The sequence below is a fragment of the Phyllostomus hastatus genome, unplaced genomic scaffold (genome assembly GCF_019186645.2).
Source record: "Phyllostomus hastatus isolate PE091 unplaced genomic scaffold, TTU_PhHast_1.1 phas_scaffold_93, whole genome shotgun sequence".
Taxonomy (NCBI): domain Eukaryota; kingdom Metazoa; phylum Chordata; class Mammalia; order Chiroptera; family Phyllostomidae; genus Phyllostomus; species Phyllostomus hastatus.
In genome coordinates, this window is record NW_025334042.1 from 18,591,113 (window position 1) to 18,617,614 (window position 26,502).

Here is a 26,502-nt window from a genome sequence, read left to right on the forward strand (position 1 = left end):
AGGGCCTCAGGGCTGACGCTGGCCACCAGACTGGCCCTCACCTTGGCCCTTTGAGAACTTGCTCAATTCACCGGGATTCTTTTGGGGGACACACCCGGACCTGCATCTCTATGACCAACGCCCCATGAGCTCTCTGGCTCTGAAACAGAAATGGAGGCAGAGAGACCCAAAGCCCAGAAGTCCTTCATTGGTGAATTTCGGCCCATCAGGGACCCTGTCTTGGAGACAGGCACTCCTGAGCACCCCGCCCCTACTTGGGACTCCCTTCATTCCCACTGGCCCTGTGCTTCTGACAGCCTGAAAATTCAGAGACTGCTAGGGGATCCCAAACCAGGGGTGCCCCCTGCCTGCCTTTCACCAGCTGGCTTTCCTTTCTGAAACCTCCTTATTTCCTGGGGAGCCATAGAGAGATTTGATCACTTCTGTCCAAGGGAAGAGATACCCCCACCACCACCACCACTACAAATGGCTAAGGGACAGACAGAAAGACAAACTGACAAATTCAGTTGGGAGAAGAGAAGCTCCATTCCCATTTTCTCCTCTAGCCTCCTCTGGGCAAAAAAAGAAATCTCTTTGTACAAGAGAGAGAAAAATAAATGAGCAAGCACATAAGAAATCTCTTTGTAGGGAGAGAGAAAAAATAAATGAGCATGCAAGTAAATATATACAGGGGATTTGAGAGAGCCTGGAGGAGACAGAGATGTAGAAACAGAGACTCACACTAATACAAGGTTACGGATATCCCCCAGCAGACAACTGTGAGAATATGGGTCTCCATATATATTTTGTTACAGGGACATGACTTTATTCCCTGTCTGAAAGTTTATAATGTTTTATTAATAATCATATTGATTCCAAAATAAGAGCACAGAGAACCTGTCCTCTTTTTGGCTTTCTGTTTCCCAGTCTCTCTGAGAACAGGGGTATATCTCCCCACCTCCCTGACACCCCCCCCCCCACCACCACCACATTCTCTGCAGGCAGAGAAACCTCTTTTGAGAGCTTCTTTCTAGCAACAAGGTCCAGAATTGAGGAACCAAGGGCAGGGAGTCGGGGGTGGCGAAAGGAGGGGAAGAATCCTTGCAAAGTTTCACATTGATCAGATTCCCTCTCACTCCCTTATCCTCCCCCTCCCCCTGGCATCAGCCAACAACCTTCGCAACAATATGGTAATGGTGGGCGCTGGCAGCCTCCATACACCCAGACATTTCCACATAATGCAAAGACAAGCAGCTGCCAGACAGCCACAGACACAACAGACCAAGGCCTATGGACCACAGACAGCTAAACAGAGACCAGAGCTAGGTTCTTGCCCTAACGTTTCCCATTTGAGTGTGTGCCTGTGGGTTTCTACTTGGACTTGATGCTTTCCTCTAACCTGCTAACAACCTAAATATGCCCTTCTCCTGGGGATGGAGCTATAGAGGGAGAGGGGAGGTGGCTGAGCTATTGCTTAGAGGTCCCCAACTCTTGGGACCCTCAAGCACCCCGTTTTTCCAAGGGGAAGCTTCAGCCCCCACTGTCTGGAGGCACGTTTTTTCCTGGGAGGTTGCAGGTAAGAGAAATAACCCTTCCAGAGACTCCCTTCTCTTCCTGTGCTCTTCTCTTTCCTGATGACCCTGCTCTGCTCTGGCTGGCCCGCCAGGCCACCTCTTACTCAAATTCCTGAATTTCCTTGGAATTGGCTAGACCTTCTTTGTCTGTCTCCATCAGCTGAGTACAGGAAACAATAGCTGCAGGAGAAATTCCTCTCTCTGAGCCACAGGGATTGGGACAGGCTGAGGAGTGGACAGTAGAAAGTGAGGTTTTCAGGCTGTCTGGCCCCACTCACAGCTAGCCCTACTTAGTCTGAATCCAGTGTGTCCTACCTGGAAGGGGCTGTGGGGCAGTCCCGCTGGGGAGGGATGGAGCGGGATAGGTGGGTTGGGGCCCTCGACGAAAACCGACTGATGTAACTCAGGCAGTTTCTTGTTGCCGAGTTCAAAACTCAATCCCAACAACATGAAACTACCTAAGCCACAGATCAGCTGAGCAAGCAGGGCGGGAGATTCGGCTTTTCATCTATGGAGAGGAGAAGGGAAGGGGGTTGGGGAAGGAAGAAATTCAGCCCCGTCCCCCTTTCCGCCCCTACAAGCTCCCTGAGGGCTAGAGAGTAGACTTTGGGTGGCTGGGTGGCTAGGGGATCTGACTGCCTCATGAGCTTCTGGTCGAAGCAAATTGTTCAGGGAAACTCTGGTGAGATGGGACCTCCAGTCGCCAAACCCCCGCCCCACCCCCAGCACTGCAGTGGACCTGTTTCCCTGCCTCTGGCCCTGGCCTCGGGGGAAGCTGGAGTGTCCTTCCACTCTTGAGCTGTGTCCCCTGTCTGATCCATCTGGCTCTTCTGCACTCTCCTCCTAGATTCCCTCTGATCCTCTCCCTCTGAGCTCAACTCTGGTTTCCTTGCATTTATGAGTAGCCAAACCACAGAGCCTATGCTCCAGAGCTTCTTCCAATCAGGCCACTTGCTTGGCAAAGCCCCACAGTTACGGAGAATGAGGACTGAGAGCCTGGATAAGGCTCACATCCAAACCAGCAGAAAGCAGAAAAACCTAAGCTTCAAGCTCCAACCCTCTCTAACCTACCTTCCCTATGCTCCCCCCAACAGACAACCAGACTGGCCAACATCTAAACCCATGTGTCAACCTCGAAGCGACCCTTAGTGCCGGTGTAGAGAAAGAAGCCAAAACCTACCAATTTACCCATTTAACCACCGAACCCCACAGCAACGGGCAGGGGAGGGGAGGGAAGGGAGCTCACGGCCACTGCCCTCCGCTGCCAGCGTCCACAAGCAAGCCTGAGCTCTCAGAAAGCTCGGATGCCCAAAACACCCTCATCCCTGCTCTGCCCGCTGTGCACAGGGCACCTGGGGATGCCGCTAGTCCCCACTCTGCCGCCGAGAGAAGAACAAGAAACCGCTTCTCTTACCTTGTCGCCGCCTCCTCCTCCTCCTGCTGCTGCCTGGGCTTCAGCTGCTGCTGTCGAGGGGGGGCGGTGGCTGAGCTCCTCGTGTCCCCCTCGGGCGGTTAAGTTTATTCCTCTCTTTAGATAGGTGGGGAGCTCTTGGGGTTCCCCCCAGCAGCGGTGGGGTGCGCCTGGCCCAGCACCCCAGGCAATCAGATCCGTCTGCTCCTCAAGATTGCAGTTTGCTCTCTGCCTCTTTCCCTCCTCCAGTCACCTTTAAATGCATCTTTTACTGCGGCACCACATTATATTTGCAGATCATAAAATCCACCTCTCGCGCGCACCCAGACCGTCCTGACATTACTGTTTTATGACCTTGACTTATTGTGGTCACCTGGATAATATTTAAATCAACGTTATGGTCTCTCACTTACATTAAACCCGCCAAGAGACATTCTAGAAAGACTCTAGGAGATGAGTCAAACACAAAACACACACATCCACACACTCAGTCTCTTCAGGGAGGGGGGTGTCGCTTAAAAAACGCTAAAAACAAAAACCACCCATTTGAAGATTATGATTCTGGAAATTTATTAGGATTTTTTTTTTCTTCATCAAGGAAGCTACATGCAAAAGATACAACATACAGAACATCTTTAAATAACACAACTGCCAGACAGGGACAGGGTGATACTGGGAGGGGCATTCTGCCTTTACTTCACTATGTTCTATTTTTAATTTTTAATTTTTTTGTTCCTCTGGATGGAGTTTTTCAGATGTCAGTGAATGGGGGTGTGAGGGTGCTAGGAGGGTGGGAGAAATGCAGAAAGCAGTACAAATACGAGACTTCAAGCAGATTCTCAGAGCGACTGGGAGGTAAAGACACGGAGGAGGTTTGGTGGAGGCGCTGGGCGCTACAACAAACACACAAACACTAGCCGAACTTTCCAAAACGTCTATTATTCTAGGGAGGAAATGCAGAAAGGAAGGAGCGATTCTGACTGTGCTCTCTGCCAGATTTCAGACCTTCTCTGGTTGATTTTGTCCTTATTTTTCCCCCCTTCTAATCGGGTGGGTTAGACCTTAACTTCGAACAGAGAACAGGATGCTGTGGTGAGTGCATGGGTGAGTGAGGAGCTGACACACACACCAGCCACACTCCCACCCTTGTCTATGTGGGCACACCACAGCCCAAACCTCGGCACCCCATTTCTCATGCTTTGGTGGGCGCATCTTCACAGCACGAACCATTGGTCCCTTGGAAGGAGAGTCTGAGGTCTTTGCCTTTTTTGAAGGCTTGTTGCATTTATACTCTGGGAGGGAAAAAAAATATATCACCAGGCACAAAGGGAGGAGGGGTGGGGAAAGGAAGGAGTGGGGGAGAAAGGAGGAGGAGGGGAGGCTAGCCGAGCGCTCAGGTGAAATTAAAATTGGAGGTCAGTTCCCGGATCCGATTCTCTCGGTTCATTTTCTTGAGTTTCATTCTGCGATTTTGAAACCAGATTTTGACTTGTCTGTCTGTAAGGTTAATGGTCTTGCTAATCTCCAGGCGGCGCTCTCGCGTCAAATACATATTGAACAGAAATTCTTTCTCCAATTCCAGCGTCTGGTGTTTAGTATAGGGACACCTCTTCTTCCTTCCACTCTTTGCTGTCAGCCAATTTCCTGTGGTGTTTTCTGCCTTTATCTCCTCTGTTAAAAATAACATTATTTACATAAGTATCCCTGAAGAGGCAAACCCTCCAGAACGCTGCAGCCTCTGCCAGCCTGCTGCAGGACAGCTGGGGGAGCCCAGGGGAGCTGCTCTCACCTACTGGGCCTGACTGGCGGGGTCCTCTTGGGCTCAGGGCTCTTAGAATAGCTTTGGGATCTAGATTTACAGGGGGGAGAAACAGAAGATCCTTGCCTCCAAAGCATTTATTAAATTTAAATTACTCCAATCCACCTTGACCTAGCAGATTCTGAGTGTTCCCTTACCACCTCCCTCAGCTTGCTGACCCTAGTGGGCGCTTGAAACCTCACCAGGCCCTCCCTCCTCTCTGTTCCACTCCAGCTCTGGAAAAATCCAACCAGAAGGTAAAGCATGTGCCAGGCCCCAGACCAGGTGGCAGAGTCCACCCTGCTGGCTAGAGCAATTCCCAAAGAGCTCTGACCCCTTTCAACTCAGTGGGGGGATGCTGCCCCATTCTCTGCAGCCAGAGGCTGTTGCAGCTGTCCCTTTACCAGATCTCCAGTCTTTGCTTCCACCTGATGTGCCACAGAGCGACACTGCCCCTCGATCTCCCATTGCCAGCTCATCCTCTCCTGGCCTTTTCCCCCATGTGTGAATAGCTGAAGCAGGGGAACTTGTGCAGGGGAACTTGTGCAGGCAGCAGAGGTCAGGGGCAACAGCTATGGGGCATGCTAAGTGGTCCTCAGACAACTGCCCTGGACATAGAATCTAAGGTCAAGGGAGAGAGATACACTGAGGAAATGCAGCCTCTTGGAAATCTCCTGCATGGCCTACATAGATATGTATACCTGCATGCATGTATGTATGTATTCCTGCAAAGACACACAGCCCTATACATATGCACACACGTATCTATATAAGGAGATACTATAAGTATAGCATGTATTTTCCATTATCTTATTGATAGCTTCTCTCCCTGGACCACATTCTTGCTACAATGGACTGGCCTTGTTCTTCAAGCAGCGGGAAAGACCTAACCCATCTTTTCTGGGGGGTAGGGGGTGTAGATACAGAGCCCAGAGACCTGACAGGGGCAGCCAGTAAAGAATTGGCTGATGGCTCTGCACTCTATCCCTCCCTATGCAAAATGGAACTGCCAGGTTCCTAGGTCTTATCTTGATGGGGAGTGGGGTGGGGGCCCCAGGGGAGCCAGAAAGCACCAGAAAAATGCAAGCTTGAGGCTGTGGTTTAAAATATCCCAATGTCCTTAATTCTGCTCTCACCTCTGCACCTGCAGGCCCTTCCAAACTGGGTAAAGGCTCTCCACGTCTAATTCTGTCCTGTTTATTTTCTTATTGGGGTTGTTAGGTTTGGGGGGAGGGGAGAAATTACAAATGGGGAAGTATGGCCTGGTGGAGACACCAAAGTGAGAGAGGGGCACAGGCAAAGAGCATACTGAGAGGGGTTAGTTGGGGTGGGACGGCTCAGGTTGTTGGGAGAGAGGGTAGGAAAGGGGGGTCTACTGGAATGAAGTCAGTTTGAGTTTAAAGGTAGACTTGTTAACCTTGACTTTGCTAGAACGCAATCTATACCCCAACCAAGCTCAGGGTCTGGAGAAAAGGTGTAAAATTAACTTTCATGTTGCACACGTGTCACAGTGAAGCCTTCGTGGATGTGTGTGCCTCACTCTCCTCCTCACGTTCATGAACACACCTCATCTTCTGTCCAGGGTCTCCATGAGCTAATTTGCCAAGGCCACATTTGCAGAGGAGAACCAAGAGGGTGAGACTCTGCCCTTGCCCGCCAAAACAGTGCCTATGCAGGTGTGAGCGGGCATGCCTGAATGTGTGCGGAGCATGTAAGAGGGGTGTGTGTGAGTGTGACACAGGTCGCTGCCAAGCATGCGTGTGCGCCGCATCCATATACAAAGCACCACAAGATCCAGGCTGCCCCAGTCTGCTCAGCTCTCACTAGTCCCTCTGCCTGTGCACCCACTGAGCCCCTCTTAAATGCAGCCTCCAGTAGCCAGTGCTATGGGGAGAAGCTTTATTCCTCTCCTCCCAGTTAGGCCTTTTTGTGATGCTTTTGGTTCCAACTTTTCAGGGAAAGTCAGTCCCCTTGCCCTCACTCCACTGTTCCCTTTTCCTCCACGTTCTTTCTCCAGATGTCAGAGAAAGGTCCTGAAGTCCTCCAGTTCCTGTAGCAGAAATGAATCCTGAACCCTGAGCTTGAACTCTGGCTAGGCTTTCTCTCTTAAACCAAAATCACAATAAAGCAACTAAAGCCACACTTCCTTGCCATTCACTCAGAAATTTCCCTACCTCTCATTTGTAAGCTGTTATTGGAAACCAACGAAAAAAATTTAATTTTACTAGGAAAAAAGGAAAAGAAAAATTTTAAAGAGAGACAAAAAACTTACAGCAGTCCAAATGCCCCTTTCCAACGCCATACCCCAGCTAGGCTTCTGGGGGAGGGAGAGACGTGGCGGTAGCCCTTCACCTCCACCTCTTCCGGCCCCAGTCCCTCTACACAAGGCCCCCAGCTGGGCCCAGAACCGCAGGGTCCCAAACCACACGCACAAATGAGACCTACAAATAACAAATCGTGCTCCGCGGGAAACAATTTTCAACTGGGAAAACGCAGTAAAGCGAAATCTTCTTTCTCCCCAGCCTTCCCTAGTCCCTGACCCAAGATCGCCATTTTAAGATTTTTACAAGCTTTTGACCTGAGCGTGGGACACCAGCTCCCCGGCACCACCACCGCTACCGCGCCGGACCAAAGCGAAGAGCAAGCAAACCAAAGCCAGCACAAGCTGGGAGTGGTCACCCGACCCGGGCAGCTGACGGCGCCTACAGGCTGCCCGCGGTGCACACCACCCTCGGGTCTGGGCGCTCACGGCGGCTGCCTGCCCAGCACCTCCACTTCGCCGCTCACCTTCCTTAGCTAAGTGACGCGCCACCAGCCTGGCGCTCAGCAGACAGGAGTCGCAAGCTGGGGTCGCATTCCCAGAACTGTCCAGGGCCTCCTTGGCCCAAACCTCAACCTTCCTCCGCCCCGGCCAGGGAGACCAAGTAACCGAGCGTACCAGCCGGGCCCAGGCCCAGGCAGCCTTACCTTTCGCTTCGTTATCTGAGGTGTCTGGGCTGGAGTCGGCGGTTTTGGCCCGCTCCTTTTCGCTCTCCAGGGGGCTGCCTTTTGGGCCCGCCAAGCTCTGCTCCGTCTTGATTTCATTGGGGCTGGGGGTATGGCTGTCGGACTTGGGGGTCTCAGGGAAACTCACTTTGCCCCCGAGCTGGGACGACTCCAGATGTTCGGCGCGCGGGTTGAGACCGGCCCGCTGCTCAAAAGGGGTTTGGAAGTCGTTGGCCCCGGCACAGTGGGGCGGCTTGTCCAGCGCGGAGTAACTCGGGCTAGCGCGGTAATAGCTGGGCACGGGCACATCGTGCTCCCCGAGGCAGGACTCTTGCAGGGTGTGGGAGTAAAGGGCTGCCTCGGGGCCACTTTTCGCCCTCTTCTCTGCGCTGTACATACAGCAGACATTCTCCTCCTTGACACTAGGTGGGTAGGAGCAGGAGGACAGCGGCCTGCCAACAGGTTGTTCCAGGCGGTACGCGGCTTTGGGGTCGCCCCAGGAGTCCAGCTGCGAGAGGTAGGACGGATAGGTGTTGAGGGCGAGGTTGGGAGTGCTGCCCTCGTCCCTCTTGGAGAGCGAGGGCGCGAGCCCGCAGCCCCTCATCACCCCGCAGTTGAAGTCACTCCCAGATTGCATATACATGCCTGGGCTCCGGCTATAGCGCTCTCCTCCGCCCGGCGCAGCCAAGGGCTCAGCGTACGAGTTCGGAGTTACATTGCGAGGGCATGTCATTTTCAGAGAGAGGGGTTTTTAAGGAGCAATACTACAGCGGAGGAGCTGACATCTTTTTTTTTCCCCATCCGGGAGGGGGGGCGGTTGGAGGGGCGGGAGGGAAAAGAAGGGGAGGGGGGGAATATCAGCTCCATAATTATCCGCGCATTCAGTCCTCACCATGTGACGGCTAGACCAATGGGATTTGAAAATGGCCTTGATGATTCAGACGGCCGTGACGTCAGCGGGGTCAAGTTGTCGGCAGGCGGAGCGCCCTGCGTGGAGTAACAGCGCCACCTAGCAGCCACCTCGGGGTAGGGGCGCCGGAGCCCTTCCCCGCGAACAAAGGAAGCACCCCCGGGGCTGCAGGGACAAGAGGGAGGTGGAGGGAGATTGTGTGGGGGCGGAGGGTTCTTTGGAGAATGGGGTTTGTTTACTCTGGAACTAGCCTGTAATTCCTGGGGAGGGGGTGCACGAAAGGGGGGAAATACCAGAAAGAGGGAGAGAGGGAAGCAACTCGGGGCTCAAAACAAATTCAAATTAAAAGGTCAAGACACCGTTCAGGTACTTCTTCCCCTCTCCTCACCTCCCCTTTCTTCTTCTTGGATCCCCGTCCTGCTCTTCCCTTGGGGTGGGTCTGGGGTGAACTTTGGCGGAGGAGGACTCCAGTGGGCAGACAAATGGAGAAAAAGTTAAGGAATCCCAAACAGAACTAAAGTTTCCGCTCTCCTGTGTGTCCTCGTCCGTCAGGATTGGCTTTTGGGGCTGAGAACTCGGGGACCGCTCGTCATGGAAACTGGTTGAGCTGCAAGTTCTCTGTGGGAGTTGACTGGGGATCTCCAGTGTATGGGGTGGGCCAGGGAGGAGCGGTCACATCACTTCAGGGCTGCTTGGGGAAAGGAGGTTCCGAGGGGATCCAGGGGTCTCAGGGAGAGGAAGCTGGCGACCCGAGGCACGGTCCCCGACCCGGGAGTGCAGCCTGGGCCTGGCTGTGTGGGCCGCTCCTGAGCTACCTTCTCAGAGAAAGGCTTTGGCCTTGGGGTGGGTTTGACGGCTTTGCTCCAGGCCCCAGCGCCCCGCATTTGTTAATTGACCTTGCTCCCACTAAAACAGGGAATATTACCGGAGAGAAAGAGGGAACCCGCGGGCCTCAGCGGGTTTGGGGGAGTCACGTATCCCACGGAAAACCGGAACACCAGACTCGACAAAACCCTACCCAAAGAACTTCCCTTTACAGAGTGGATGAGCTGGGGGTGTTTTTGAAAGGAGCCAAGGTATGAGTGTGTTATTGTGGTTGTTTTTCAATAAAGGGAAGCGAAAAATAAGGGGCAAGGTATGTCTCAAACAGTCCTTTCCGTTTCTCCATTGCCTTTCTCCCAAAGCGAACTAAACTCTCCATGCCTGACTTAGGAAACGGAATCTGGAGAATAACTTGTTTTTCCAGTTGCCCCACATTTTCCCATGGACAAGCCTTGGTTTCGACTTTCTGAAGGGCTGGAGCCCGGCGGGGAAAGGACGGGAGCTCTGAGCGCCCTGGCTTGGAGGAGAGAGAAGCCTTGTTCGCTCTAGGGAGGCCCAAATCCCCGGCAGCAAGGAGACTTCGGAAAGAAATCCACCGGATTCCCTCCATCCAGTGGGTCAAAGAGAAGGCACAGGGGTCCCTGAACCTTGGAAAAACTGGAAGAACATCTGTAATGTGTGACTTGCTTGCAGGACCAGGCAGCGGAGATTTGAAATGGTTTTGTTTTCATTTGCAGGGGTCGCCGTGGGCTCAGCATAAGGGTTGGCCCCGGCAAGGTTAGGCTGTTTAGGCCCCAAAGGAGACTTGGGACGACGCGGACAGCAGTCAATCCAAGAAGCCATTTGTCCCATCGCCCACCCCGAGGGAAACGGCGGAGACTTTATGGCCACTCTGTTTGTATTATCTGCATAAGTCTTTTCCCACCAGTTTGATCGAAACTGCTCGCTTTTACGAGGACCCAACGAAAATTCCCCGTCATATTTATCAGCCGGGGATAAAAATTTAGTATGGGAACTGATATTTCCTCATTTATGGGGCGATGAAATTAAAGACCAAAGCAATTGAGAATTATATGGCTTAGGAGGGGCTCCCTTCCCTCTCTCTCACATTGCCCTCACTTTCTTGCCTAGTGTGCCTGCCCCTGGGGTTTGGCATCCCAGTTCCCCGTTCTTACCCTCTGTTTTGGGGTCTGCTAGGTGCTGTCCCCCACGCCCAGGTGCCACTTGGCCACTTCAGCCTTTCCTGCTTTTTCTCTCGGTGTTAGTAGCTGGGGGCCAGGACAGCGCTACGGGAGCCTCTGCCAGCCATGCTGGGATCTGGCTGGGGCTGGGGGAAGTTTGCACGAGCCTCACAGAGAAAGGATCTTATTCCAGCCTGGGAGGGGGTGAAGGAGGAGGAGGAGGGTGAAGAAGACAAATTCCAGATTACCTCTCAAACCCAGGGAGCCCCTAGGCTTAACCTGGGGAACCAACAGGACAGAAGTGGAGTCACTGGGCATTAGGACCTGTCTCCCCCTACCAGCCCGACCCCCATCCCAAACTCATTCCTTACCTCAGTGTGGGAGAGGATGGAGTCGCTTCAGAATCCTTGCCATTATTAGTGGAAGTAATCCCCGCAGGAGAAGGAAACTCCCGCCTAGACTCCTATCTCCTCACAAGAACAAATAGTGTTTAAAGTTGAAATAATTAGAAGTATGATAAACACGGCTCATTAATGAAAAAAGAAATCAAATTCATCAGCCTAAGTGGGACCCCTGGTGGGACAAATGTTTGCCTTTAATTACGCAGGATAAACAGGATAAACGCAAACCCGGAGCTGTTAAACAAGAGCCCGTGCTGACGCAGACTTGAATAACTTGTTGGGGTTTGCAGACTCTGGAATTCTGCCCCATTCGGGGAGATGGGAAAAAGGACACAAGGACGACAGGAGCGTTTGTGTGGTCCGGGGAAGTACAGTCGGTTGTGGGTCCCAGCCCTGCCCCCTTGGGCTCGGTCTTTCCGGAGGCCACGAGCAAAGGCCGGTTCAGTCCTATTGTCCGGGACTGGCGTTCAAAGGCACTCGAGCTGCCACGGCCATCCTGCCTGCTGCCGCTGCCAGGGGCCCTCAGGCCTTGCTCCACAGGGCCAAGACCCTCAGGCCTGCGCCCTGAGGAACTGAACTGGGGTCCAGGAGAAGTCTCTGTTACTAGAATTGTCCTGTTAAGCCATTTCCCCAACTTTCCAGGAATGCCAAGAGACCTGCACCTATGCCCGACTGTTGGGCTCCCTCTTTTTGCCTCAACTTGGGGATGTGAAAATCCAGGGCTGCAGGCCAGAGTGAGGATCAGGCTGCAACATCTTGACAAATCCCACCTACCCTGAGAGTCCTGGCCCTATGTGGTACCCAGACCCTGGAAGGGAAGCAGGCATGGGGCCCTGGGCCTCCTGCTGCCCGTGGAACTGTAAACAAGGGAAAGGAAGAAGGTGCTCCTGGCATGTCCCAGGATGGTTGGCGGGTTCCAGAGGGCAGGCCAAAGGCTGGGGCGCTAGGGGTCTCCATTTGAAAATAGGAGAAGGAGAATGGAGTACTCAACAAACAGAAAGGAACGTCGCTGTTTTTTGGGCTCTAGCCCTCAAAGCACCACAGAATCACTGATTTCTCCAAGGAAAATTAGTGAAGTTTCCCCAAAAGGTTAGGAAAGTCATCTGGGAAGTTCCAAAGATGAAGAGAAAAAGGAAAAGTGTCTCTCCCTTTGGAGTAACATTTAAAAAAATTAAAAAGTGTTTATATTGAAAACTTCTCAACCAAAATGGAAAACGAAATGATACCAATGGTAAAAATTGCAGGGTTTTTCCATCTTATTTTGGAGTCCCAGATAAATTATTCTCCTTCCAAAACTTGAAGGAAAGATTTGCTCTTCTGTTTCACTAACACCAGGCTCTGCCACGCCCCGGCTTCACTGGGAGTAGGGAAAATCCCAGACAAAATACAGAATGCTCAGAAGTGCAGAAAAGAGCTTTTCGGACAGGTACCGAGAGGGAGGTGGGTGGCCGAGGACACTTGGAGGGGCCTCTGGTCTCCTCCATCTGCTCGGGTCCCACAGCCATTCAACCCCAGCAGCCCAGCCATCAGAGTCGCTCTCACATCTGGACCTCATACACACATTTGCACCCAGATGATACGGAGTACACCGCTTACACACACAGTTCTAAATTGTGCTTAATTTTGTGTACAGAGCCACAAATATTCACTTTACCCAAATACGTGTTTCCTGCGATGCCGAGTCCTGAAGTCTGATAACCTGAGCCAGCACAACTGCTTTCTTGCCATTCGGAAGCCGGCCAGTAGTTTAACTTGCCTCCCGAATCGAAACCAGACAGCAAACGTGTCCAAGAGGTGTCCAAGAGAAGCTTTGGCAGGAGGAGACAGATGGGAGGATGTCTTGGGGGGAAGGCTTTGCTCCCCACTTTAATGGTTTGCTTCCAAGTTGCCCCAGTAGGTCGGGTTTCCAGCCAGAGCCAGAGCTGTGGTTGGGCCAGCTCACTCCGGTGAAAATCCCCACTCCTTCCTTACCGGCTAAATTCCTTTTCCAAGATCTGTTTTTCATTATTTACCTATTTCTCCTTCCTTCCTTCCTTCCTTCCTTCCTTCCTTCCCTTCATTCTTTCTTTTTGGTCCTCCTTCTTTCTTTGCAATTTTTCTTTCTTTCCCTTTTTCTGCAGTTTATTTTTCTTCCTTTTTTCTGATCTTTTCTCCTTCTTCCTTAATTTATCTTCCTCATTCCTCCTTTTCTTTCTTTCTTTTATACAATTTATTCTTTGGCCTTTTCTTTCCTTCTCAGTGTTTTCCTTCCCTTTGACTTTCTCCCCTAACCTTTCTGGTTTTCTCTCTTGCGATGGGGTCCACGAGGGAGGAGTATCAGGCTCGGTTGCATCCCTTTCCAGCCGGCTACTCAGGCTTGGTGTTGACCTTCTCCTGCCTTCAGTATTAGCACAGCTCCTCACAAGGGAAAGCGTAGGGCTGCCAGCAGCCGGGGGCCAGGCCTCGACAGTCACTGTTACAGAAGGAGAAGCTGGCGCTGGGACGTGGTCCTTAGTGACTCCATGGCTCTCTACAGCACTGGTTGCTGGGCTCAGGTATCTTCATTTCCATCTCCCCAAAGGAACCTTGTCCACCACGTCCGTCTTTGTAGAATTTGCTCCATCTTTGTGTTGACTTCCAGAACTGAACATTAAAATAACCTTAATTCGAGCCCAATTCAATTCAAGGCTGGAGTCAGGGGAAAGCAAAGAGTGAGGCTCTGTCAGTTCCAGGTGGGGAGCAGATCCAAGGGGTAACTGGTGGGCTTAGCAGCCCAAGGCCATGTCCCACACGAGCACCTTTGTTCTCTGAGCTCTCAGACTGCAGCCTTGCTGGTGTCCCTCTCCTTCTGTCCTGCAACCACTGCAACCTCTGGGCAGGAATTTCTGAGCGTTTTGAATTCTGTCTTTCTTCAAACCCATTGTAGACTTTGCAGGAGGCAGGGATGATGCAGGGCTGTGGGTACAGTGACCCTCCCAAATCCCAAATCTGCAGTCTGAATCAAAGTTATGGGTCTCCACTTTATGCAGTGGGTTGAGGGTGCGTGTAGGGTTGTGTGTGTGTGTGTGTGTGTGTGTGAGAGAGAGAGAGAGAGGGAGAGAACAATGCCTGCAGGAGAGCAAGAGGGCATGATGAGGGAGGTCTAGCCTTGCTGACATAGTTTAAACTTTGGGGGTCTTTAAGGATACATCTCAAGAGAAGAGTGGACAGGAGTCTCCTGGAGGCCTACAGCCTCTGTTAGCTGGCAGCCCCCAGTGTTGGCCACCCCCAAAGCTGGGTCCAACATGGGCCTCAGAAACTATTTATCCCAATATTTAAGACTTGTTTTGCCTTAGGCAGAGCAGGGCAGCTCCAGACACTACCACCCACTGGGACCCCAGAGCCTCTGTCTCCCTAACATCCCCCAAATCTTGAAATTTTATTTCATGGCAAAACCAAAACTTTAAGCTTAAAAAAAAAAAGGCAGGAGGAATCTTGTAAAACTTTTATGCCAAACAAAGTTATAAAAACTTCCCGGGCGTTGCCTTTTCCAAAGGTTTATATGAATAATAAAGAGTGTAGTCGCGTGCACAGGATTCTGGCGGGCTGTGAGAAGGGAGGGTTCAGTAAACAGCATTATCCAGCCCTGGGACACCAGAAAACCCTACGGACTGCCCCCTTGAGGGAATATTGGCCCAGAACCGAATTGCCCTACAGATTCCTGAGAGAGGCGGGGAGAGGGAAGGGGTGGTGCCCTTGACTCCCTTGAAGTTCAAAGTTCTTCATTGCCCTGGTGAAAAAAGCCCTCTCTCTGTCTTCAGCCCACTCGAGAAATTAGCCCCAGATCGTTTCTCCCCCTCTGGTTGAGAACTGGCTCCAGGCATTCTCAAGCCTGTTCACCTTTCTGACATCTGGTCTGCAACTTTCTTGCTCTTCCAAAGCAGAGCTCCCCATCCTCTCCATCTGGGACACCCAGCACCCAGTGGTTTTTTTCTCAGAGGCTCTTGGCGGGGCTATGTGAGCTGTTTTCCAAGGGACCCTGGCATCGTCATTTCCCAGCAACCTAGGGGTCTGAGTGACAAAGAGACCCCAAACCAAAGTCTAGCCCCAACCCATTTCTCCTTTCAAGGACTCCCAGGTTCTCCGTGCACCCACAAAGCCCGTCGTGGGCTGGGGAGGGGCCCAGAGTGCTCTCTCTCAGCCCACACCACTTAATACCCTTGTAAACTCCCACGTGCGCTATAAACTTGGATTTTTACAACCAACATTCCTCCTTAGCTCCGGGAAACTTTGAACTCGGCCTCGGGTTTATTTACTTGTGTGTGGGGGTGGGGGTGGCAGGGAAAGGGGGTTGGGGAACTGGGAACTGAGAAAGGTTACAGAAGGGGAAAATACGGGGCAAGGGGGTAATGGAGTGGGGGTATAGGGAGTGTTGGGGGTGCCAAGACCATCCACTACCGGTTTGTTTACTATATAGGGCGGAAGCGTTTTGTAACACAGGCCAGACTGGGTCGTTAAGGGCGAAATGAAACTGGGTTTAGAGGCGCGGGCGGGGGCGGGAGGGGGGGTCGCTTTATGGCGGCGTCTAGACGAGGATCTTTTGTTCCAGGGCAGCGCCGTGGCTGGAGGGGATTACCCGGAGAAGTTGAGCCCAGAGTACCCCTGGTCAGCGAGGGGGGTTGGACATCCCCGGGGCCTAAAGGTGAGTTTGTATGGGGGACACAGACTGTTGTTTTTCTTACTTTTAGAGGATCACCAAGGATTGGCAGGTTCCAGGGCCTGGGTCATAGGAGCTTTGTTTTTCTTTCACTATGACCCGCCCCCCCTCATTTTTCAGAAATCTTTCCTGAATCTTTCCTAGGCTTCACATTGCAGGGAAAGAGGCAGCTGTGAATTAAAATGTTTTTCTCCAAAATCAGTGGCTATTGGAGATTAATATTTTGCTTTATAAAAGGTCCATTCTACAGAGTTATTTTCACCTTATTTTATTGGAAACATGCCCAGCAGGCCAATATCCCCTGATATGACTAGGAGATAAATACCACATACCTGGAGGAGCCTCCCACACACACGTGCACACACGCACAGAGGCCCTCAGCTGCATTCCTGCTGACACTAAACACTGCCAGGGTGCCACGCCACAGAGGACACGAGCCCTAGAAGCGCATGTGGTCAGGGTTGTTCCACAGTACAGGAAAAGCATACAAGTAATATTCCTTCTCATGTGTACCCATAAGCACACCAACTCAAAAATTCCCCCATGCGTGGGTGTATGGGGGAACTGACAGGGCACAACTGGGGGACTGTGTTGTACATACAGCTCAGTTTGCAAATTTTGTCTCAAAACCACACTTACAAATTACAGATTCAGAACCTAAGCTGTAGAGATCCCTGTCATCAAAAACAACGGCAGAGCCTAGAAGCGATAGTCCGTAGTCTTGGCACTTTTATCTTTCATTCAACAGAACTGTATTGACAAAAACATTTTCTTTGAATGACATAAGAACAGTTCAAAAGAGGGGGAAAGACAAGAGAATTGGTTTCAAATCTCAGATGTCAAATAGCAAATTTGGATGAGAGACTGCCAGAGTGCTCTCACAGAAAGTGCCGAGAGGATTATGGAGAAGAAACACGCAGCAAATGTAGATGGGTGTGGTGACTGTCCCCTCAGGCCATCTCCTTCCCAAGTCTCCCACCCCAAGCCAACCTCTTAGAAAAACAAATCTCTGGAGCTTTCTCCTCTGGGACACCCAGTGTATAAAAATGAGGGTGGCCCCAACCTAAGGTGTTGCTGTGTCTGGAGGAGCCTGGCCATTTGTGCTTGAGAGGAAGGGGCCTGGCCCCACCTTCCCACCCTCTGGGGCAGCCTAGGTGAGGAAAGGAAGGGGGCTGGTTCCTCCACTCTCCTCCCTCCTTCAAAATTGTATATAAAAATTCCAATACAGTCTTCTCATCGAGAAAAAAAAAAACAACAGCAAAAGCCCTATCCTCAAGCCTACACATTTAACTGCGACAGACGGAGACATCTGGCGGGAAGGCGGTGGAGCCAAGAAAATTCCTATAAATTTAAATTCGATGATGGTTACAATTAACTCCACAACAAACGTATACTTAAATGGGAAAGCTTTGCTGGGCATTTGGACGCAGCTTGGGCTGCACGTGAGAAAAGAGCTTTAAGAGGAGCCATGGGATATCCTAGGCCTGAGAGCGGGAGGAAGCTCCCACCACACCATCGCCCGCCATTGGAGAGGGGGTGCGGCCCACCAGCTCCGGCCTACCCTCACACGCCTGGGCTCTGCCTGCCTGCCTCTTTCTCCACCTTGGGAGCACTGAGAGTTTTAAGAGGAGAGGGGCTAATAAAAGGGTCAAATAAAATCATAATACTGAACAGAAAGAAATATCTTTATTTGCCACCAAAAAAAAAAACTTCACAGCAATCCCTCTGGGACAGGACTAGGAGGGGGATTGCGCACGTACACACACTCACGCACATGGAGAGAGAGGGGTGATCCGAGTCTCATTCCAGTTGAGCCCTCCCCCCACCCCCTCGGGGTAGAAAGAAACGCTTGTGAAATTTATTTACAAAAATTCAGGCCCCAGCATGGGGGAGGCGCCCAATCCCATCTCCCTATTGCTTCGATCACCCCAATCTTTTTTTTTTCCTTAAAAAAAAAGGAGGTAACAACTGCATAGACTATAGCTATAAACCCATGGAGTGGGGCACGATTTGGAAAAAGGTTGGGAAACCTCAATGCACCAGTTACGAAATGTCGAAGGAGGGCTCTACACATTCACAGAGAGAACAGCTAGGCTTGGGCGGGGCCTGGGCGCAGACGGAGGTAGGACACGGACTTTGCACACCTAACACCAAGTCGAAGGTACAGAAATTTCACAGCGAAGCAGGATCACATTTAGCTGCCCCCTAGCAGTGGGGCAGGTGGGGCAGGGCCGTTTAGCCGGAGAAGCCTCCCCTCGAAGACGCGGTGTTTCAGCAGATCTTTTCACTGGGGCAAGGGAAAGCTTTCAGTTCCAGGATTGTTCGGCTCAGGCGCCCACGATTCCCGCCCCTCCCCCACTCGATCCAAGCAGCAAGACATTGTCGCGAGGTGTGTTTTCTTTTAAAAGTCTTGACCTCGGCGCCAACGGAGTCCACTCGCCACGGGTCAGACAACTCGCTTCACCACCCTTCCAGGCCCGGTGCCTGTCCCGCAGCGGGAGTCGAACTGAAGGTGAAGGAAGTTCCGGAAGGAAGTGCGGGCGATGACAGTGGGGGCCAGCCCTGGCCACAGTCCAGTTTTCCACCCGCGGAAAGAAGGCGAGTTAGAAAATGAAAAATAAAAATAAAAATAAAATAATCTCCCCTTCCCTCCTCCCCCAGAAGGGCCCGGTCTGCGGTTACAGCAGAGGATTTCCCGAGAAATACTGCAGCCGGTCTCTGCTCAGTTTTTTTTCTTTCATCCTTCTGTTCTGAAACCAAATTTTCACTTGTCGGTCCGTCAGGTTCAGCATCCGGGACAGCTGCAGCCGCTTCTCTTTGTTGATATACACGTTGAAGAAAAACTCTCGCTCCAGTTCCCGGATCTGGAATTTCGAATAAGGGCAGCGCTTCTTGCGGGTGCGGGGGGCGTCTGGAGGGGAGGGGGCAAGTTCGAGGAGAGGGGGGGGAGAGAGACACGTGAGACCCGGGCGACCCCAGCCCGCTGAGCGCTCGGGGCCCTTCTCCCAGCCCCACCGCTGGGCAGCCCTCCCGCCGGGCCGGCCACCTCCGCGCGGGCCCACGGCGCTGCACCAGCCTCGAACTCCCGCCCGGTCTGGCTCGTCCCCACCCCGGGCCGCCGCAGGGACCCCTCCCCTCCGGCGGGAGCCAAGTCTAGGGGCAGGAGGGAGCCGGCCTGGGCCAAGCGCGTGCCTGCCCCCCGCCCGCGCCCCGCACCGGCCTGCTCAGCTGCGGGCCTCGGCCCTTCCCCGCCGCCCTCCTGGTCACTCTGGAAATCCGCCGTGTCCGCGTCCTCCAGCAAAATCTGGCGGGGTGGGGGTGGCGGGGGGGAGCCCCGGAGACCCGGAGCGCGGAAGTGAGCGTGGGGCAGAGCAGCGGGGCGGCGGGGAGGAAGCGAGCGAGCAGGCGGCACGGACGCCCGAGAGCCGCCTGCAGGGGCCCTGGCGCCCCGGGACGCCCGGCGGGCCGCGCCTTGCCCGTCGCCGGGCCAGGCCGGCGCGGAGGCCGCGCAGCGCGGACAAACGCCGGGACCCGGGCCTAGAGCGGGGCGGCGCGCGGAGTCGCCTCTCCCCAAGCCTCCGTCGCCGCCGACCCTGGGTGGCTCCGGGTTCTGCCCGGGGACCCGCGAACACATAGTTTGAACATTTCAGAAACAGTTTTCAAAGGGAGCAGAGCTGCTCCGGCTGGCCCCTCCGGTCTCAAGTTCTGCTCCGTCGCCTCTCTCCCCCACCACTCCCCCTCTCGGAGTTTCTCCCGGTCTCTCCCTCGCCCTCCCCTTTCTCCCCCCCCACCCCTCCCCTCCCTCCCACCCCCGGCCGCCCGGCTCCCCGTCCTTCTTCCTTAAATGCTCCTCTAAGTTCACGATCAAAGTTAGTGTAGCCTGCGATGGTGGCGCTTTTAAAAATTTCACAGACAGAGGGAGATAACGGGGAGGGGGGTTCGCCCGGCTTTTCCAAAGAGCCCTTTTCCCTCCCTCCCCACCCCTTCTCCATCGTAAAAAGTCGAGTTGGAAGAGAGGGCTTTGTAGGTTATAATAAAATCCTTTGAATGCTTATAAAACTCCACATAAAATCAGACTGACCCAAAACACGAGGCCGTCCCCGCTCCCCTCGCCTCCCCCCTACCCTCGCCCTCCTCTCGCTCCCACCCTCGCCGCCCGCCGGGTTCCCCGGCCGCTGCTACCTACTGGGGGCGGCTCCCTTGGCCGGCTCCTTGGCCGCAGAGTGGGCTGACCCGGACGAGCTGGGATTCGTGTTTTCCTCCTCGGCCTCGGCCTCGGCGCCCGCTTCAGCCCGGGACGCTAGTCCCGAGGCCGGGGGCGCCTCGGGCTCCCCTTTGGCCTCCCCCTTGCCCGGGCAGGGGGGCTCGGCGGGCGCGTCGCCGCCGCCGCCGCCGCCGCCGCAGTAGGCGTTGTCGAAGAAGCGGTCGAAGGCTTGAGGCAGGACGCTGTTCTTGTTGACCGAGGAGTAGAAGCCGGCGGGGGCCGCGTGTGGGGCGCTGGCATGGTGGTGGCCGCCGTAGGAGCCTTCGTTTTTCATGAGGATCTCGGTGACGGTGGAAGGAGGCAGGCACTCGCGGTGCATGAGCTCGTCGGCGGCCGCATAGCAGGAGGAGTAGCTGTTCCGGTGGTGCCACTTGCCGGAGGGCTCCAGGCCGTAGGAGACCTCGCGGACCGGGGGCACCTGGGCGGAGTAGGGGTAGGAGATCTGACGAGAAGGGGCCTGAGGCAGGAAGGAGGAGACCGTGGAGAACTCGGGCACGTAGTAAGTGCAACTGGGCAGGTAGAGGTTGGAGGCGCAGCTCCCTCGCTCGCCGAAATCAGCGCCCCTCTCCTTGCGCGACGGCGAGCAGAAGTTGCCCAGGTTGACCGAGTTAAACATCGTTCTCTTTTTCTGCCGGCTCCAGATGGAGGTTTTGGACCCGGTCTAGCGAGGGGGGAAAATTTGGGAAGGCGAGATGACGCGTTATCCGTCTTAGTCTCTCTCTCCGAGCACGTGATCCAAAGTAGATATTGTCATATATCAGTTCGGAGCACTTCGCAGACGTAGGAGGGGTTCTCTCTTAGGTAAGATGGGGACGTTCAGGCGATTGGTTTGCAAACACCGCAGAAACATTATGAAAATCAATTGCAGATTTGTATTCGTTTTTCTCTCGTCACTTCCCTCCTCTCTATTCCACAGAGGGAGCAAAGGAGGAGAGAGAGGGTTGGGGTGGGGTCGGCGGTGGGATGGGCGGTGGCAGTGACTAGGAGGGGGTAATTGTATTTTTTTTTTCTAGCTGCTGCTCTCTTTTTCCCCAGGATTGAGGGGAGGAGGAGGGTTCTCACGCGTGGGGGCTCTTGACTCCTTGTGGTGATCAGCCAGAGGCCAGGGTGGGGATGAAGACCTTTTTCCCCACTGCTTGAATTCAGCCAGAGATATGAATCCTTCGCCCCAAGTCTTAGGGACCCTTACTCTGCCAACGCACAGAGGGACCAGCGCCTATTTAGAAGAGTTTGAAGAAGCCGATTTTTCCTCCCCACCAGGGCTGGGTGTCAAGACTACTTTCCCCTTTGGAAAGATTCCTCAGAGGTGTATCTGAAGTTTCTCAAAGGTGAGGCAGCCCAGCAGCAAGCCAATGTCCCAACTTTGTCTGGCTCACTGTGCTGCTGGCGGCTAAGGGACTCAGATTAGTCATAAACTGGTGGAAAGCAGTGCGCCAGCCGCCCAGCCGGTGCCTGGCGAAGTCTGGGAAAAACCTTCTCTAATGTTGTGTTAAATATTTAGTATGAGAGAGTGGCCCTGGGTGAATATTTCATGCCTGCCTTTATTGCCAATCAATGCACAGAAAGCTACATCCACTGTGGATTTTTAAATTTCAAACCCCAAAGTAAAAGGTTGGAATGAATGCCATGTATCTTCTCTCTGGGTTGGGGACTCAGCCTCAGCTTGGGGGCTGAAAAGAAAACCAATGTCAGGGTTTGAGAAGGATATGGTGGCAGGACTGGGTTTGAGGTTTCTATCCTTAGATTATCTGGAGCTGAGGTAGGTGGTGAGGCCAGACGTGGGCCTCCAGGCAGACCAGCAGGGCAGTGGAAGGGAGCTGAGGAACCTGGGCCAGGAGAGGGGCTGGGGGTGGGGGAGAACCCCCAAGTGGAAGCCCCCAGTCCTGGTTCCAGTGTCTGCAGCCAGACTTTGGTGCTACCTTCCTGTTTCTCAGACCTGCCTTGTCTTTTTCCACATCTACCAGCCTTCTGGATGGTGTGGCCCAAGGGGTGGACTCAGTGGTTCTGCCCTCCCTTGCCTCCCATCCCTCTGGGCACCACAGGACACATTTGGTCAGTTGAAAATCACTTTATTGAAAGGTTCTGGACTGGGTCCAAGAGGCTGGAGCAAATGCCATGAGCAGAAAATGACATTGGATCCAAGAAGGAGTTGCCAGGGCATGATTTGTCGGGTAGAAGGGGAAGAACCAAAGCCCCCCCCCCCAAACTCAGCCCCTTGCACTCTCAGGGAAAAAAAAAAAAAAACAAACAAAAACAAAACCAGAAATGGCCCAGATTCTCTTTCCACTTTAACTTTTGGTTAAAATTGGTTTCCACTTTTTAAATATCATTTGGATTATATTTCCCTTGCTAAACCTGATGGGGTATTGAGGCCCCAAAATCAGATGTGGAAGACAGAAAAATGGTGCCTTGTTCCCAAATACAACTTCCCAAAATCCATAGGAGGGCTTCTCAACCCTCCTCCCTCCCCAGATGTTCTCAGTCTTCAGAGCAGGACCTAGGGAAAAGCTGCCTCCACTGTGGGTCTCATTCTTGGGGTATTTCGGAATACCCAGGGATAGGCCTCTGGCACCCCTCTACCCATTCCTCCTTGCTAAACACTGTTTCCAAAGCCCTTCTTTAGTCCTGACCAGATCTTACTGAGGGCAAAGAAAAACTCAACTGCGGCTTTGCTCAAGTGCTGGACTGCTTCATCAGTAAGGGGCTAAGAAAAGAAAAGTCTGTTGCTTTTCCTCCTTTCTCTACCTCTTTTTATAGGGTGAGCTGGGGCCAGCATTTTTAATTATAATTATGGGGAACTATGAACTATGGTTTTTATGGGGTTTGTACTGACATCATTAAACTTGAGTTTATAGGAGGCAAAATGCTCCCCAAACAGTGATAGGAACCAACAAGAGGCTGGTGAGAGGTACCACTATTCCTTGCAGAAATGAGGATGAGGGCTGAGTCTCAGCTTTGCCTTTCCCCACTTTCCCCCAGGACCCTGCTTCCTCCCCAACCCTGGCCTCCAGGGCAACGTGGGGCCCAAGCCCCCAAAGCAAATTCTGCACCACCAGGGCCGGCAGTGGGGAGGGGGTATGCTTCCTGTGAGGAGACAGCTGTGGGCCTGAGCACTTGAATTTGACCACCAAAGTTTATTCCAGGGCCACCATAAAAGTGAGCCAGGCAGCTGCAAGTTGCTGCTGGCGGCTCTATTTCCTTGAAACAAAAAAGAAAGACAAAAAAGAATATCCAAGGAGGTGATATCCAGGAAACTCCAGGGTCTCCCAACAGAAGCGTCTGAGAATTAATATTCTTCCTCCTGAAAGTGAGGCACCAAATCCCCTTTTTTTCTAGTTTTGGCCTGACTCAACTTTTCAACAACTTAAAATAAAATCCCAGCAACTAGAGGTTGCTGCTGAGGTCAAGGAGAGAATGCCCTGGCCACTGAGGTCAGCAAGACATTGACTGGAAAAAATGTCCATGGTGTGGGCTGCCGATCACCCTGCCTGGCTCTAGGTCCAGACCACTCCTAAGCTCAGCCTGAGTTGCCCCAGGCTGTACCCCAGGGCATCTACCCTAATATGAGATCCATCTGTGGCCCCAAATCTATTGCCAAGAGCCTGGCAAGTCCCACTCCCTAGAGTGGAGGTGGCTTTTTCCTCTTCATCTTATGCATGCCTGTGGCCCCTCCACCATCCTGGAGTTCCAGCTTTCACAAGAAATCCTCCTCTTCTGTATCATCCTGCCTGCCTCACAGCTCGGCTTGGCTCTTGGTGGCCTCAGTAAGCACTGCTTGTCTGCCTGGCCACTAGCAGGCAGCTGCGGACTGTCTGGGCAGCTGCCGTGGTACTCTGGCCAGGACTACGGACAGACTCCAGCATACTTCTCTTCCACACAAGGACACAGAAGCAGCTTCAGAAGGGGGCAGTATCTCCCAAATTCCAGCCTCGGAGACCCTAGTGCAGCAGCATCCTCCATACAGCCTTGGCTGCCTTGCATCTTGACTACCTCCTCCTGCTGCTCTGGACTCTAGAGTAGATTGTGGAAGGGAAGGGGGCCCACCCTACAGACTGTGAACTGGGAGGAAAACCAGGGAGGCAAAAAAGGCTGTTAGAGCTCTAGTAAGCTTAAACAGTAAATCCAGTCCCCAGTGGAATCAATACAAAGATAAACAATAAGCACATGGACACCCTCAATGATTCGGAAGCTGGGCCGGCAAGGATGCACCCGCATTAGAAATTGGCTTGCATCTTTTTGCATATATTGCTCTGTTTAATAATCCCCTTTAGAGTGCTTGGGGATTTTCAGGCCAGAGGTTTATTCTGCACTGGGGACACCTCCTACCCCCCAGTTGGGGGACTAGAAGGGAATGGGACTGCTGGTTCTCAGCCCTCGCCAATCCTCATCCCTGGCCATTACCCCAAACCCAAAGCCCTAAGTCAGGCTCATTTAAGTAGATGGATGCTGCTCCGAGGTTCCTCTGGTCCCTGGACTGAATAGGAGGGAGCAGGGCAGCTCCTCTACCTGCCATCCCAAGCTCCATCCACCTTTCTCAGCAGAGGATTGCCCCAGGAGTCTAGCAATGAGAACCCACTTCTCCCCGTGAAAGTCCCATTTTATTAGTTTCACTGGCCTTTTTCACCAAATGCTCTAAAATGAAGGAAATGTCTTAAAAGCTGCTGGAAATGGAGCCGATACCTTTAGACCCTGGTTTTCCAAACCCAGTTGCAGCAGCACAGAAAATGTTATTTTTCTGGGCAGGTTTGCCCTGCTGGGCAACCTGGATCTCTGGGCTCCCAGTGGAGCGGAGGCCAGAGGCTGGGTTAGCCCAGACACCATTCCCCCGGACTTTAGTGCCTACTTAGGCTCAGACCCAGTCCTTGCAGATCAAAGTGAGCTCTAGGCATTTTTATGAGATCAACTTCAGTGGCTCTTTACTTGTAATCAGATGCCTGGGTAGAAAATGCAAAAGGGAACAGCCCATCAATCCAAAAAGGAAAAGGGGAGGGGGGAGAAAAAATTCAGGTGACACATAGCAAGAAGATTCCAGTCACCAGCCAGAAAGACCATTAGCCTGCAGCAAGAATGGTTTGTGGGTCTGTCCAGCCTCCAGACCCTCCCATCTGCCTGTACATTTCACCCCATTCCTGGGAGCCGGGAAGCCTGACTCGCCTGTTTTCTGAAGCTTGATTTGAAAGCTTCCATAGCTCAGACATGCCATGTGGGGCCAGTGTGGTTGCCTGCACTTTCTGGCCATAGTGGGGAAGTCACCTTCTGCTTGGGATTTAAAAGTCTCTCCCATTTTGCTGCTTTGCTCTCTACTGTCTCCGTGGTTCACTCGTCACTGTAGCCAGAAGCTGAGTTACAGGAAGATTCACCAGAGATTTATCGCTGGCCCCAAACTTGGAGAGCCTTCTTGTCATAAACAGCCATCTATTGTCTGGACTTTTATCTCTGGGTATGGATTGTGCATTATTGAGACTCAGGAGACATAGGCCTGGCTCTGTGGGGCGTTTATGTAGCTGAGTGCTTGCTCCCCCCACCAAGGGTTTCTGAGGGTAGGCTTAAGAGAGTGTACAAATTTGTGTGACGCAGGTACACTTGAGTGTCCACTGAGATGGGGAAGGTCTCTTTGTGCCTGGGAACATTCTGGTACATGTACTTGTGTGTTGGGTGAGGATTTGTCACGGTGTGTTTTGTTTCTGGGGTATTTAAAGTGTTCCTGTCTGGGCTCTTGTGGGTTTTATTAACCTGCATCCGCTTGGCCTGTTTATGTCCCTTAGAAGCAGATCATCTGGTGTTTTTCAATATGGGGGCCCATCGTGCGTGTGTGTTTGCCTCTTTGAGGAAATGGGCTTGGGCGATATCTTTCCAGTCCTGCTCCCTCAGATTCACCCACCCTCAGTCACACCTCAGCCTTTGCCTTTACCAGAGAGGTCTGACTCTGTCTTGCTCCCTTCAAATCCCTAAATTTTCCAAGTGGCTTCTAATTTTCTGTCACAGACAAAGCACATTTTGCAGCATGAGCTCCGGCTATCTCTGTCTTCCCCACACTGTGGGGAAATGCCCCAGTTCACAAAATGCCCTTATTCCCTGGAGCTTCCATTCCCTGAGTGGAGGGGATCTCAGAAAGGGCCTTACCCAGTCCATTTTGACCTTTTAAAATAATCTCCACAGAACTCTAGATAAAGCCAAAGAGGGCCTGCTGCTTCCTTCCAGGGGCTTCCGGGCAGCAAAATTCCTCACCCTGACCACCCCCTCAGTCCCTTGAGCCCAGGCAGCAGGACGTTGGTCCAGATTAAGTGTTCGCTGGAGCGGCAATTACCACCTTGGATCTCAGGGCCAGCTGCTGTTTTTGAAAGTTAGGATCCTTTAACACCAGCAGAAATCATCAAATCCTCCCCCTTTGTTTTTCTTATCAGAACAAGGGGTGGGAGGGCTCCAGGCCCTGGGGCCAAGGAGCTCCTGTCACCACCCCTGCTGCTCCCGGCTGTCCCCGGACTGGGCCCCGGCCTGAGTC

At 52.9% G+C, this 26,502-nt stretch overlaps 2 protein-coding genes across 2 annotated transcripts; both read right to left on the reverse strand.

Annotated features, from left to right (window-relative positions):
• Positions 1–3,533: 3,533 nt before the first annotated feature.
• HOXC10 (homeobox C10) lies at positions 3,534–8,565 on the reverse strand. Its single transcript, XM_045829706.1, has 2 exons — positions 7,730–8,565; positions 3,534–4,635 (listed from the first exon to the last, which is right to left on the reverse strand). Exons 1-2 carry the CDS (start codon positions 8,478–8,480, stop codon positions 4,358–4,360), a joined length of 1,029 nt encoding a protein of 342 aa, XP_045685662.1. The 5' UTR covers positions 8,481–8,565; the 3' UTR covers positions 3,534–4,357.
• An 8,876-nt stretch (positions 8,566–17,441) lies between these two features.
• Positions 17,442–20,616, reverse strand: HOXC11 (homeobox C11). The gene is made up of 2 exons (XM_045829791.1): positions 19,923–20,616; positions 17,442–18,647 (listed from the first exon to the last, which is right to left on the reverse strand). The coding sequence occupies exons 1-2, from the start codon at positions 20,614–20,616 to the stop codon at positions 18,415–18,417; spliced, it is 927 nt and encodes a 308-aa protein (XP_045685747.1). The 3' UTR covers positions 17,442–18,414.
• Between the last annotated feature and the right edge of the window lie 5,886 nt (positions 20,617–26,502).